This window comes from Leucopleurus acutus (assembly GCF_964270905.1).
Source record: "Leucopleurus acutus genome assembly, chromosome: X".
NCBI classification, from domain to species: Eukaryota; Metazoa; Chordata; class Mammalia; order Artiodactyla; family Delphinidae; genus Leucopleurus; species Leucopleurus acutus.
Genome location: NC_139148.1, coordinates 119658272 through 119672857, shown reverse-complemented (window position 1 = coordinate 119672857; position 14586 = coordinate 119658272). Strand labels below are relative to the sequence as shown.

The window sequence follows — 14586 nt, the reverse complement described above, 5'->3', positions numbered from 1 at the left end:
CCAACTTCCTTCATGATTTTTTTTTTTCCCCCGGTACGCGGGCCTCTCACTGTTGTGGCCTCTCCCGTTGCGGAGCACAGGCTCCGGACGTGCAGGCTCAGCGGCCGTGGCTCACAGGCCTAGCCGCTCCGTGGCATGTGGGATCTTCCCGGACCGGGGCACGAACCCGTGTCCCCTGCATCGGCAGGCGTACTGTCAACCACTGCGCCACTAGGGAGGCCCCTTCATGATCTTTTAAATACCATATATCTATGCTGACCATATTTAATATAATCCAACGAAACTTTTTTTTCTGATCCAGCAATTTATTTTCTATGAAAAGCCTGATGGATGAAATTAAATCATGTTTAATTATACATTATTTAAAAGGTTATAAGTATATTCTAGTTCCATCCTTCTGAAAAATCCATCCCATATGGATTTATTTTCTTCTTTTCTTTAATGGTCAGCATCCAAGCTTCTCCCAGTCTCTGTCATAGTATTTTCCCACGGATCCGAGGAAAACTCACTTCTTTCTCTTGCACGTGGTCAGCTTGTTCCTACCCATGAGTGGCTGACTCGTCTGGCAGAATCAGTTGGGGGAGGGGCACTGCGTTCTGAACCCAGGGCTCAGTTACTACCAGCCTTTTCCCTCCAGTGATTCAGATTTTGAAGTGGGTGCTCTCCATGAAACCTTTCTTAAAGAGAGAATAGGTCAAATTGCTCTTGGGCCTTCCAGATTATTTGTGTCGGTCCCTCCTCCCCAACCAAACACATGCAAAAACAACACTCTTCCTGAATAGACCCATTGCGCCTCTACTTATATGTTAAGTAGAGGTCTATATTCTGTTTTGTTCAATGTGGGCCTGAGTTGCCTCCAGGTTAAATTCTTGCCCTGTGGTTATAGTCTGTTTCATGTAGTCATTGTAGCCTCCGATCAGTATTGCTGTTGTTTGTCTTGGATTGTAATCTCACTGACACGATCTGTCTCTCGTAGTGACATGCAGATGGGTTCTGGCTTTTTAGGAATTAACTAAATAAAGGCTTAATTGGCAATTCAAACTTACAAGAAAAAATTGAATATTCTCAAACTTGAGATCCTCTTGAAGGTACAAAATAGGAATATTTTCTTGCATAATCACAGTACAGCAATCAAATTTTGTACATTTACGAATAATGCAATAGTTTTCTAATTATCTGCCATCAGTATTCCGATTTTGTCAATTGACTCAATCATGCCATTTATATCATTTTCCCCCCTCAGCACAGGATCCAGTCTAGAGAGTCAGGTATTGCATTAAGTTGTCATGTGTCTTTAGTCTCCTTTAATCTATAACATTTCCATAGCCTTTCTTTGTCTTTTATGACACTGACATTTTGGAAAAATACAGTCATTTTTAAAATAAAATATTCACCATTTTGAGTTTGTCTGACATTGTCTCATGATTAGATTAATCTCCGCATGACCAGCAAGAATACTGCATAAGTGATGTTTCCTTTGGAGGGTATCACATCTGCAGGTAGATGAGGTCCATCTGCCCCTCATTGTTGGTGGGGGTTTTGATCACCCTGTCAGAGTGTTGTTGAATTTCTCCAGAGTATAGTTACTTTTTTCCCTCTTGCAACTAGTAGACAATATGTGGGGAGAAAATTTAAAGCCATGCAAATATCTTGTTCCTCATCAAAAATTCCCCATCCAGTTTAGCATCAATTGATGATTCTTGCTTCAAAGTATGATGGTTGTGAAATGCTGATCTTCATATCTCAGTGTAGATATGTCATGGAGTTGTGACTGTTTCAGGCCCACCAATAGGAACAAGAGTACAAATCATTTTGAAGAAGCTAGAAAATTGTCTATCAAGAATACTGTCTGGGGGAGTTCCCTAGCATTCCAGTGGTTAGGACTCTGCGCTCTCACAGCTGAGGGCCCGGGTTCAATCCCTGGTTGGGGAACAAAGGTCCCACAAGCTGTGCAGTGTGGCCAAATAAATAAATAAATAAAGGGGGGTTTAAAAAAAAAAAAAAGAATGCTGTTTGGTGTTTATCTATTTATTGGGCTCATGGCTTCCTAGTTTTTAATTCATTACTGTTCTTAACTGTTTTGGTGTTTCCACCTGGCTGCTGTGTCCTTGTGACATGTCCAAACATTTTGATCACTTCTTTACTTCCTGGCATAAAGAGATGTTCTAACCTAATCTTATTCCTACTCTGCTTCAGCCCTGGAACCAGCCAATTTCCTGCAAAGTCCCACTTTCTTTTTCTGGGAAATGATATTAAAGACCAAGATCTGGGTGCTAGGTGTGCTCATTGCTACTGAAGGGTCTCTGTTTCTAGAACCATTCACCATAGAGCTAGGGAATATATATGCATGTATATACACGTATATATACTTCCATACCTGTCCATATACACATGCCCTTACATGTACATAGTGATCTTTTATAAATCATCAGTACACACTGATGTCTAGCAGGTTAAATTTTAACAGATTAAGTTGATTTCTGTGAATAAAATAACTGAAGACATTTTCCATATGTGCGATTTTTCCATATTGATGTTCTTAATGACTAGCATTTACTACAAAACTTGATTATTAAGGGAAAATGCTTAATAATTTATATGCTTTTAAGACTTTTTCTCCCCCTTATTTTTAGCTCGTGAGTGAAGCTGAACTTCTTTTAAACCAACAAGCAGAGTTGGCAGATGTAACAGGGAATATAGCTCAAGTAAAACAAAAAATTAAAAAGTTGGAAAACTTAGATGAAAATTCTCAGGTAAGATTACATTTTAGATGTTCTCTATATTTATGGGGTATAATAGTCACATTTTGATGTTTTTTAGTAATATAAACCCTTATTATAATTAATCTCTCATAGCAACAATCTGTATAATTGGTTCAGTAATATTGGTCTATATTCTGTTTTGTTCAATGTGGGCCTGAGTTGACTCTGCAGTTATGTTATGTAGTTGTAACTGTTGCAGGCCCACCAATAGGAACAAGAGCATAAATCATTTTGAAGAAGCTAGAAAATTGTCTATCAAGAATGCTAAACGCGGGCTTCCCTGGTGGTGCAGTGGTTGAGAGTCTGCCTGCCGATGCAGGGGACATGGGTTCGTGCCCCGGTCCGGGAAGATCCCACATGCCACGGAGCGCTTGGGCCCGTGAGTCATGGCCACGGAGCCTGTGCTCTGCAACGGGAGAGGCCACAGCAGTGAGAGGCCCGCGTACCGCAAAAAAAAAAAAAAAAAAAAAAAAAAAAAGAATGCTATTTGGTATTTGAAAATGATGGAAACATAACAACATAATTCCTTAAATAACCATCATTTGATATATGCAATTGAACCAAACATAGATTCATACAGATAGATCTACTTAGCCTTACCAGTTGTCCTCATCTATACATTGGGGATGTAATGACCTACTTTTCAGAGTGATTGTGAGGATTTATTTAGATGCTGTAGATAAAACACTTAGCACAGTACCTGGGATATATGGATATATAGTAAGTACCCACAAGAGCCAGCTATCATTGTTCTGCTGGTCTTAAAGCTTGGACTCATGGCTTTAATACTCAGCACATTCTAGCCTTGCTCTCCTGTCTCGTATGTGAGAGTAAGGCCATTGTTTTTAAGGTGTGTTCTCAGCAAACAAATAGATTTATGGGTGTACCACAAGCATCTGAAAACCAAAATTGAGAGGCAGCAGTTGTGGTGCCTAGTTCTGAAATTGTGCTTGTAGATCTTTGTGATCATGGGGCAACTTACGCATCTTTATGGTATAGGAGAAAGAGAAGGCAAACTGGCTTGCAGACTAGGGAGCTTTGAATTTTTTGTTTGGTTTTGTTTTGTTTGTTTTCATTTTGTTTTGTTGTGTTTTGAATAAGTTTTAGTTTTAATTGTGGTAAAAGACACACAACATAAAATTTACCATCTCCACCATTTTGAAGTGTACAGTTCATTGAGTGTATTCACGTTGTTGTATCACAGATCTCCAGAACTTTTTCATCTTGCGCTATACTGGGTGGGGCTGGGGGACGGTCAGTAGTTGATAGAGTAGAGACTAGGCTGCTGAGATCCCTTTTGACAGGGAAACCCTGTGACGGTCACTTCATGTGTGTAAAGTACTCAGGTAGATGCTGACTAGACCTAATGGGATTTCCAAGACTGAAGTGATAAGAAATCCCTTAGCTTTCACTTGGCTTTTGTGTACCTCATTTGATATATGCGGTTCTGTTCTAAATCTGTACATACCAAGAGGAACAAATCCAATCCACATTCTGGGCAGGCTGGTTAATTTTCTGTTTCTGTGACCAGAAGTGCATGAGCTTCTGATGACATCACTGCCATAACTAGTGACTGTAACTGGAGGCTTTTTTTGCAGCCAGCAGAAGTATGACAACAAACTGTATATTTGGCAATATATGTCTCTGGTTCGACCATTTATGCTTGTTTAATTGCATTCTTTTCTCCCCCTCTATTCAGAAAGAGATCATGCAGTTTTTGTTTCCCTTCTTTCTTAAAATCAGGACCTGTTAGCAAAGGCCCAGTTCGTGATACTACATGGACACAGGCTCGCAGCAAGTCACCATTACGCCCTGGATTTGATCTGCCAGAGGTGCAATGAGCTACGTTACCTTTCTGATATTTTGGTGAATGAGATCAAAACCAAACGGATACAGCTCAGCAGGACCTTTAAAATGCATAAAATCCTACAGCAGGTAGTGTCATAGGACATGGTGCATTTCTGAAAGAGAAGATACTTTTTTTTTCCCCTGGGTCCTTCTCAGAGGCTATGGGGCTAAGGTCTGGTATAGCTTTGGAATTAAATTTGTAAGAAGTCTGAAGGACTGAGTTTCATTATGCTTGTTTACTCCGTCTACTTTGCAGTATTCAGAGCAGGTCCAGTATTGTACGAATTTTGGCCTCTGTTCTGAATATTGACGTGGTGGTGGCAGTGGCTTCCTCTATTTTGGGTCCATCTCTGTAGCCTCTGCCCTGGCGATAGTTTGCAATCAGAACACTTAAAAAAGCCCCGGGGGCATTTTGCTAAAGCCTGACACTCATTCCACATTTCATAGTTACAGCAATAACAAATTAAACAGTGATTGGAAACTATTCCTCCATGGCTTGTGGGTCTGACCCCTTTGATGATTAGGCGGTGAAGAGAAGTTGTGATCATGGCAGTGGAATGTAAAGTAGGGGTGTCACTTATAGGCATCGGATCTGAATGTGAGCATTCTAATCTGTACATCTCCTTCTCTGGCAAGGAAACTTTTATCCTTGTCCTTGGCAATCATTATGCATTTATATTACACTTGATATTTTGCGAGGAGTTTCATATTTCAATTATTGATTTTGGGAAAATAACGTGCAGCTGAAGTGCTGGTGTTGAGAGAATGGTCAGACACCTGCTGCAGAATGAATTCCTCATTATGAAATGAGTACAGCACTTCCCACACTTGGCTGGGTGTCAGAAATACCTGTGGAGACACAGAGACTTGTGGTTGCCAAGGCGGAGGGGCGGTGAGGGAGGGATGGAGTGGAAGTTTCAGATTAGCAGATGCAAACTATTACATATAGGATGGATAAACAACAAGCCCCTACTGTATAGCACAGGGAACTATATTCAATATCCTATAATAAACCATAATGGAAAAGAATATGAAAAAGAATGTATGTATATGTATAACTGAATCACATTGCTGTACAGCAGAAATTAACACAACATTGTAAATCAACTATACTTCAATTAAAAAGAAAGAAGAGGGGGGCTTCCCGGGTGGCGCAGTGGTTGAGAGTCCGCCTGCCGATGCAGGGGACGCGGGTTCATGCCCTGGTCCGGGAAGATCCCACATGCCGCGGAGCAACTAAGCCTGTGCACCACAACTTCTGAGCCCGCGTGCCACAACTACTGAAGCCCACGCGCCTAGAGGCCGTGCTGTGCAACAAGAGAAGCCACTGCAATGAGAAACCCACGCACCGTAACGAAAAAGAGCAGCCCCCACTCGCTGCACCCAGAGAAAGCCCGTGCACAGCAATGGAGACAACACAGCCAAAAATAAACAAATTAATAAATAAAATTTAAAAAAAGAAGTACCTGTGGAATGCTGTAAAAATATAAATGCCTGGCTTACAGCCCAGAGCTACTGAATCAGAATTTCTGGGGGTAGAAACCGGATATCTTTTTTTTTTTTTAACAGCTCTGAAAACAACTCTGATTCACAGAAGCCAGAGCTGATAAACACTCTCCTAAGGGACAAACATATTTCTTCTTTATTCATTCATGGTTTGTGCATGTGTGTGATTTGCTCACCAGGCTCACCAGTGCTGTGATGAAGGAGAGTGCCTTCTGGCTAATCAAGAAATAAATAAGTTTCAGTCTAAGAAAGATGCTCAGAAAGCCCTCCAAGACATGGAAAATTTTCTTGAAATGGCTGCACCCTTTATAAATTATGATCCTGAAGCCCTGCAGTATGAATTTGATATGATTTTATCCCCTGAACTCAAGGTAAGAGGCTTTTGGGGGCAAGTAAACAAACTTTAAAAAACTATAATTGCATTAGTGTTGATAAGAGTTTTACTGCTTCACAGGTAACTTTATATCACGTTGCAATGACACAGTTCTCTTAAGGATTAGGGGTTGTATCAGGGCCACTGTTAGGCGGCAAAGAATCCAAAGGCTTATGTTTGCCTTATAATGAAGAGTAATTTCCTTTGTGAATTCTGACTGCAGTATTTTTAATTTTTTAATTTATTGTTTATTTTTATTTTTTTGGCCACACCACGCGGCACGCAGGATCTTAGTTCCCCGACCAGGGATCGAACCCGTGCCCCCTGCAGTGCAAGCGCAGAGTCCTAACCACTGGACCGCCAGGGAAGTCCCATGACTGCCTTATTTTTCAACTCTTTTCACATACTAGGAGCTCTCACATACATTTTCTTGTGCATCCTTGGACTAAGGCCCAAAACTGTCCTAGAATATTGGACCCATATCAAGAACACTCTACCCAAAACATCTTTCCTTTGTGCTGCAGTGACTACCAGCAGATGCTCTGGGGACACAGATCTGGCTTTCCTACTCAGTTTGAGGATGAAGAGATGAGGGAAGGATCTGTGTCTTCTTGGGGAAGGGGGAGCAGCAGAGGCTGGTGTTGGCAGGGTAGAGAGCTATAGGTTAGTTCAGCACCACCCTGTTGCAGCTGCCATGAAGCCCTGTCTCCACATTGTGGATAAGAGCATTTGTGATGCTATTTGCTGCTAAAATGTCTCATTGACCCTTAAGTTTGGAGCAGTATCTAAATCCATTCTTAGCTGCAGATCTGAGGGGAATACTCCAGAAGATCAGAAACATGGCGATGACCAAGTGATTCTCTAGCTGCCTCAAATCATCAGTGGCTCTGAGGAACCTTTTACGACATGGTGAACTATAGAATGTCCTGCAGGCTAAAATATAACAAACTACCGTGATAATGCTTAACCTGGTGGCTTTCTCGTACCAAACACGCCTTCTTTTCAGGCCTTGATCCCCTTTCACCCAATGAAGGGTAAATCACTTTATGCAGTGACCTATTTCATGACTGCTTGATAAATTTCTTCTTCAAGTTGTTTTGGCTGAGACCTTCTGGTTTTATAACCATGTGAAATAATGCATTAATCTGTTTCCCATTACTTTCCTAAATTTCTTCTAGTTATATATTAAACTCTATATTAATTTTTTATCTGTCTGAGTCTGAGAAATGTAATAGGATTTGTAATGACCCCCATTTCAGAAACTATTTCATAGAATTCTTATGCAACCTGCAGGTTCAAATGCAGACCATACAACTCAAGCTTGAAAACCTCCGAAGTATATTTGAGAACCAACAAGCCGGTTTCAGAAACCTGACTGATAAGCACGTGAGGCCAATTCCATCTGTAGTACCTGCTTCTGACAGTTTGATCAGATCTAGAGAACCATTTTTTTCACCTAAACAAGGTAGAGTATCTTACATTCCCCTTTTCTATCTCTTCTTTCCCTGCTATTGTTTACTTTGTTACTCTTGATGTAAATACTGAACTCATTCTTCAGTCCCGAGAAACTGAAATTTTATTTTTAGCGTCCTTGGTCATGTACAGATTACATTGCACAAGGCAGGAGTTGTGATAGAGATTATCGTACAATAATTAAACATAGTAGTAGTATAGTATAGTACAGGATGATGCACATCTGGACTGAATTGCCCAGTGTTGCAATGAATATGAACATTATACTAGCATCAAACTCACCCTTTTCTTCAGCAGGTAGAGGAAAGCATATGAAACTGGTATATACACGCATGTATTTACCACTTCTTGGGATAAACTATCACTTGGTTCTTATAAGCTTCTAGTAAGTGAATGATAAGATAGATAGATAGATAATCGAATGAATTGCCTTTTCTAAATGGGCACAGGTAAATTGAGTAGTTTCACTGGTAATTAACTTACAAAGTTCGTTTACTCGTTTTAATCTTTGTAGACTAGTGTTAAACATGTAATATCCATTTCTGTTTTCTACGTTCTATGGGATAAAAAAAATTATCCTCACTGTGATGTTGAGCTACTGTGGAAATAAGATGACTATTGCCCCAAGGTTTTTCTTGAGCTGCCTCTGGGGCCTCTTAGGGGAAAGAAATTTGGCCTTTGGGGCCCTAAGTTAGTTGAGTGGGTGAACATGGGACTAAATTCGGTCTCTTTGATCTGAGAGAATCAGAGACTTCATTAATGATGGGAACTGCTTTGAAAATCAGAGAAAGCCTGAGCCAGGCATAATGAATATAAAAATCCAGCTCAGCCCCAGCATGGATCAGATTAAAACGAGGTGATGAAAGCAGATAACTAGGCTAAGATGATGAAAGTTATATAGTTAATAGTTATTAAATATAAAAATATACTCACAAGTCAAACCATGAACAATGCCATAAATAAATTATACTAAGAAGATACTGGGAAAAAGAATGAAAAGAACAAACAACCAATAGGGCATAAAAACCAACAGCTATGAGAATAAAAACAGAATAGGTTGGTATTCCTGAACAGAAGACAGAGCTCAGATTTCTGGCTCCATTCATGGGTTATGTGACCTTGGGCAGTTCACTTAACCTCCTTTGTTGGTTTTGCCTTGGTTTCCTTGTCTGTAAAATAGGAACAATAATACCTACCGATTTCAAAGTGTTGTTGTGAAGACAAAGTGGAAAAAAATTGTAGAATATAAAAAAATACTCAATAAACTAGACTATTCTTTCCCTCATGACTAAGGCCTCTTGCTTTGTGGTCTTCTAAAAGCTCAACTCCTCTGAAGGCGTTCCGCAGGTTGAGGAATAGAGCTCTGAAAAGACTGCCTAAGACCCACTCACGGCCTTAGTCACTAAAAGTACATTTTGTTTTGTGTTGTTTCATTTTTTTTCTTTCTGATATTCTTATTTAATGGCGTTACACTTTCTTTCTGCAGTGGGAGTTGGATACTCTTTCTTTCAAGCATGTAAACTTTTTTCAAAAGGTACCCATCTTTATTACTTTTCATCAGTACATTTTCTGAGTTTGTGTACGTGTGAAAAACCAGTTTGGCATCTAAGACCAGCAGCAGTTCATTCTTGCATTCTGCCTAGGATTAACTTTCTCCTTTTTTTCATAATAAGCATCCATTATTCTCTCAGCACTAAAATTACCTTGGAAAAAAACTATATAAAAAGTAGATTATTCCCTTTCATCAAATGACCACTCATAAGACGAAAACAATTGGCCATGTTAAAATAAATCAAGCTTGCTTTCATTGTAGAGACTCTCTGTCACCCAGAATAAAACTATTTGTTGGGAGTAGCTTGAATTTGCCTCGGTTTAGAACTGCCTAATGTATTTATAAGGAAGAAGGCAGCTTACTGAATAAATGACATGGATGGATAAATGATTTTATCTGTTATCCATCATGGTTTCTAAATTAAATCAGAGCATTATTGATGCTACAAACACTGTTCATTTTACCTAATTGGTCTGTGAGTAGTGGGGATTCTAACAATCAGTTCCAAATAACTCTTCAAGACTTTTAATTGCTAAGCCAAATATATAAGATTTGGTAAAAAAAAAAAAAAAGATTTGGTCAAATCAAGGCATAAGTGTTAATTTTTTATAAAATAAGTCAAACTGTTTTTTTGTTGTTTTTGTTTGTTTATTTTCATTAATTTGCATCAAATAGAATCTTGTATCTAACACAGTGCCTGGCACCTAGCAAGATGTAGTAACTATTTGCTGAATTAACATTTCATACAGAGGGAAGTTATGGAAGAACATTGTGTGCGAGGGGTAAGATGTGGTTTGAGCTCCCAAATCTGTAGCTCTAGTCTAGATCTTTCTCCTAAACTTCAGAGTCTCCGTTTCCAATTTGCCTCCTTGAATTTCCTACCGGCAGCTCAGTCTCAGCGAACCCCAAAACTGATGCCATTTCTCCTGCTCCCCTTTCTCACTCATTCCTGACCTCTAATCAGTCCAAAAGACCCACTTGTTTCCAACCGCCCTGCTAGCCCTCACTGCCACTTCCGGAATCCAGCCTAACAACCATCTGTTGCCTTGGCAACTACAACAGTCTCCCTGTTTCCCACTTTCTTTTCTTAAATGCCCCTAGTTGTCTTGCCTTTTGGACTTTACACCTACTGTTCTCTCCTACTCTGCCATCAGATTTCCTATCTCTAGGCCTCTTCCTTCAGGTAAGCTTTTCCTTCCTGCCTCTCCTCCTCCCCTGCACCCCAGTTCGGTCAGGTGTTCATGCCATGGCATAAAAAGCCCCTCTTCATTTCTTCTCAGCTTTAGCGTCATTGCCTGTTTCCTGTCTCTCTTGCTAGACCGTAAGCTCTGTCAGAGCAGGGACTGTGTGCAGTTCACGTTTGTATGCCCAGCACCAGACACAAAGCTTAGCAGAGAGTATAGGTGCTTAAGAATTATATATATATATATATATATATATACACACACACACACATATATATATATGTATATATATATGTATATATATATAGTCATATTGTTAAAAGAATGAATACATCTACCTTGCTTTTCAGAAAAAGGTGCATTCTTCATAAGTTGTGTATATATTCCTTTTTCATCTCTTAATGTATTTGCAAAGAATTAATTAGTAAAGCTAATAAGTAAAGCTCCCTAAGTTTCCTTTATAAGTATCTTTGGATGTCTGTATATCAAGTTTCTTTAAAGTGATGGGTATCAGTATTTATTGAGAAATTGATTTTATATGGTAATTGCCACTAAGTCTAATTTATATTTATCTATTTACATATATATCGTGTAAAGGTAAATATTCCCATATAGAATATATTTTTAAGTAAATGAAAGTGAAGGATAAGATTTAGAGAACTTAACAACAGAGTCTTTCCCTGAGCGGGCCTTGTCATGGCTCCCACCGAGGAGGAAAGGACAAAAAGTCTATTCCTTCCAGCAGCCCTGAGAATTAGGAGCCTAAACGGCCTTGTCTTTTTTTTTTTTTTTTTTTTTTTGCGGTACGCGGGCCTCTCACTGTTGTGGCCTCTCCCGTTGCGGAGCACAGGCTCCGGACAAGCAGGCTCAGCGGCCATGGCTCACGGGCCCAGCCGCTCCGCGGCACGTGGGATCTTCCCGGACCGGGGCACGAACCCATGTCCCCTGCATCGGCAGGCGGACTCTCAACCACTGCGCCACCAGGGAAGCCCAGAAATGTTGTTTTATATAGTGGTTAGAAACACGGATTCTGATAGTAGGCTTTATGGATTTGGGTACCACTTTTGCTTCTTGGACAAGATATTAAGCTTAGTCACCTATAAAATGGGGATAGAAGTAGTACTTATTGCTCAGGGTCGATTTGAGGGTTAAAAAAGAAAATGCACGTGTAGGGCTTAGAATAGTGCCTGGCATGTAGTAAGTGCCAAATAAATGTCAGAGGCTATAATTGTTAGTTAAATTGAGATTTTTTTTTCCGAAATTCTTTTTGATTCAGTTAATCAGTGAGCTACCATCTGATTAAATGCTTATGTTATCGGAATGAACACTAAACCTGCGAATAATCGTGGGTACTAACACCTAGCTTCGTGCTTGCTCGGCAATCCAGCAAATGTTTGATGAATGAGAGAATGGGTGAATACATAGCAAGTCATGCTCTGTAGGAAGTTGAAATCATATAGATAAGTCTGACTGATCATCTGCTATGTATAGTGTGATTTAAAAGTACTAATATAAACATGATGGAACATTAATGTCTCTGTAACACACATGCACGTATTTTTATGAAAAGGGTTGATTTTAATTCTCGTTTGAAATTCTTCTTTCATATTTCTCTACCAGGGAGGAAGACTTGGAGACAAAATCAGAGCAACGTAAAAGTAAATATCATTCATTAATTCAAAGTTGGCCTTATTGCTGTAGTTGCAGAATTGGGATAGGGACTAAAACCATATTTTTTCATTCACTAAACCAATATTGTGCATTTGAAAGCCAACTTCATCGAAAAGAAAAAGCTGCTGTTGCATTGTGTCTAATTGCAGTACTGGCGTAGCCCCAGATATATGAGCAGTTTCTCAGGTCTTGGCTCAAGTTCAGAATAATTGCTGTAGAACATCTCACATAAGTTCCAGCTTCTCATTCCTGCCCCCACCTCAATTCACCTAAACAATTGTTGCATCTTCTTACAAAAGGAGATTTCTTTCCTAAGTGATTCCAGTCCTGCAAGTACGAAACATGGACAAAGGACAGATTCTAGTGGACCATCCCCTTGGCTCAAAACAGACATCTATCCATTTCTTGATAGATTTAAGATTCCTTCTCAGTTAGCCATGATATTCTGGTATCTGCAGAGAGTAGCCTCCTCAAAACTGCAGCGCCCTACGTTTTCTTTGTGTGTTCTTTTTTAAAAATAATTAATTAATTAATTTTGGGCTGCATTGGGTCTTTGTTGCTGTGCGCGGACTTTCTCTAGTTGCGGCGAGCGGGGGCTACTCGTTGTTGCGGTGTGAAGGCTTCTCATTGTAGTGGCTTCTCTTGTTGCGGAGCACGGGCTCTAGGCGCGTGGGCTTCAGTAGTTGTGGCGTGCGGGCTCAGGAGTTGTGGCCCACGGGCTCTAGAGTGCAGACTCAGTAGTTGTGGTGCACAGGCTTAGTTGCTCTGCAGCATGTGGGATCTTCCCGGACCAGGGCTCAAACCCGTGTCCCCTGCATTGGCAGGCGGATTCTTAACCACTGCGCCACCAGGGAAATCCCGGCATGTGGGATCTTAGTTCCTCAACCAGGGATCGAACCTGTGCCCCCTGCAGTGGAAACACGGAGTCTTAGCCACTGGACTGCCAGGGATGTCCCAGTACAATCAACTTTTTATGAATTAACCTCATTTTCCCGAAGTGCCAAAGAAATGAAACATTACTTAACATATAAAGTAAATGGTAATGAATATCTTAAATCTGTCCTCTTAGGCAACTAAAATAATTTTTTTAACTAGTACATATCAAAGTTATTTCTGAAAAAATCATACTCATAGTGTTACTTTTCAGTTTATCTATACAGTTAGAACGTAGAAAACTTAATTTGAGCTAGAGTTCCATGAAAAAGAACTATACCTACGTAGATGCTAATTTCACTTTTATTTTCATTTCAGATTGAAGTGGTGCATGATTGTCAGGAGAAGAGAAGTTCTGCTCAGTCCTCCAGTTTGGACAATGACAATAGCCTGGATATTTTAAAGAAGTATCTTTTATTTATTAACATACACCCATATATATACATCTACCAGTAGGAGGCTCTGATTCAGTGTTCAAGGCAAATGTGCTTAGAATTTTGAGTTCACAGAATGGGGTTCTACTGGATGTGATGAGAAGTACACTAGAGAAGGTGCCAGAAGTCCTGGATTTAGGCCTGGCCAACTTATATTCTGTTTATGTGACTTGAAAATTAACCAGATCTTTTCAGAATCTTAGTCTCCTCTTTTATGAAAGAGGTGAGAGTGAATGGGTCAGTGTTTCAAAAACTACAAAGGATTATGTAGATATACAATGTGATTTTATAGGTGCTAATAAAAATCATTGTTTTGTTCACTTTTATATTATTATGTTAATATTCCACACATATGAATATTCACATTTTAAACTTTATATCACAGACTTTTGAGTAAGTAACCAGTATTTTGGAGCAAGTTATGTATATAGTCAAAGATTGTTAAATGTTAATTCTTAGAAGTGTAAAAATTTAAAAGAAGCCAAGGATAGAAGTTAAATTAAATGGGTAACTTATATTGGGGAGTGAGGAAATAAATTTTAAATATGATGTCAATTAGAAATCACATTGGAAGGAAAATGTATTTTATTTTAAAAAGACAGTAAAAAAATTACTACAGAAACTTAAGTATGATCTATATTTGAGAAAACCAGTATAATCATGTCTTGGAGAATTTCAGAACATTACTGGGAAAAAAAGGAAAAATTGTGCCTAAAATGCTAATATTATTTTTTTCTGAGCACGAGAGAGGGAACTATAGCGCAGAAACTGTGCTGTTCAGAAAAGTATTCCCAGCTTTTGCGCAGTGGCAGTATCGTAGCCAATGAGGTTTATTCGAGGCGCGATTATT

The 14586-nt window shown here is 39.5% G+C and overlaps 1 protein-coding gene across 2 annotated transcripts in view; it reads left to right on the top strand.

Moving 5' to 3' along the window:
- MCF2 (MCF.2 cell line derived transforming sequence) overlaps positions 1 to 14586 on the top strand; it is a gene marked incomplete at both ends in the record, with an annotated part of 104643 nt that overhangs the window by 57795 nt on the left and 32262 nt on the right. Inside the window, 7 exons of one of the 2 annotated variants that reach the window (XM_082865070.1) lie at positions 2634 to 2753; positions 4506 to 4697; positions 6296 to 6487; positions 7783 to 7954; positions 9449 to 9496; positions 12319 to 12356; positions 13621 to 13709. In XM_082865070.1, coding sequence (XP_082721196.1) covers positions 2634 to 2753; positions 4506 to 4697; positions 6296 to 6487; positions 7783 to 7954; positions 9449 to 9496; positions 12319 to 12356; positions 13621 to 13709 — 851 coding nt within the window. The remainder of the gene's footprint in view (positions 1 to 2633; positions 2754 to 4505; positions 4698 to 6295; positions 6488 to 7782; positions 7955 to 9448; positions 9497 to 12318; positions 12357 to 13620; positions 13710 to 14586) is intronic. The other variant, XM_082865069.1, reaches the window with a different exon arrangement.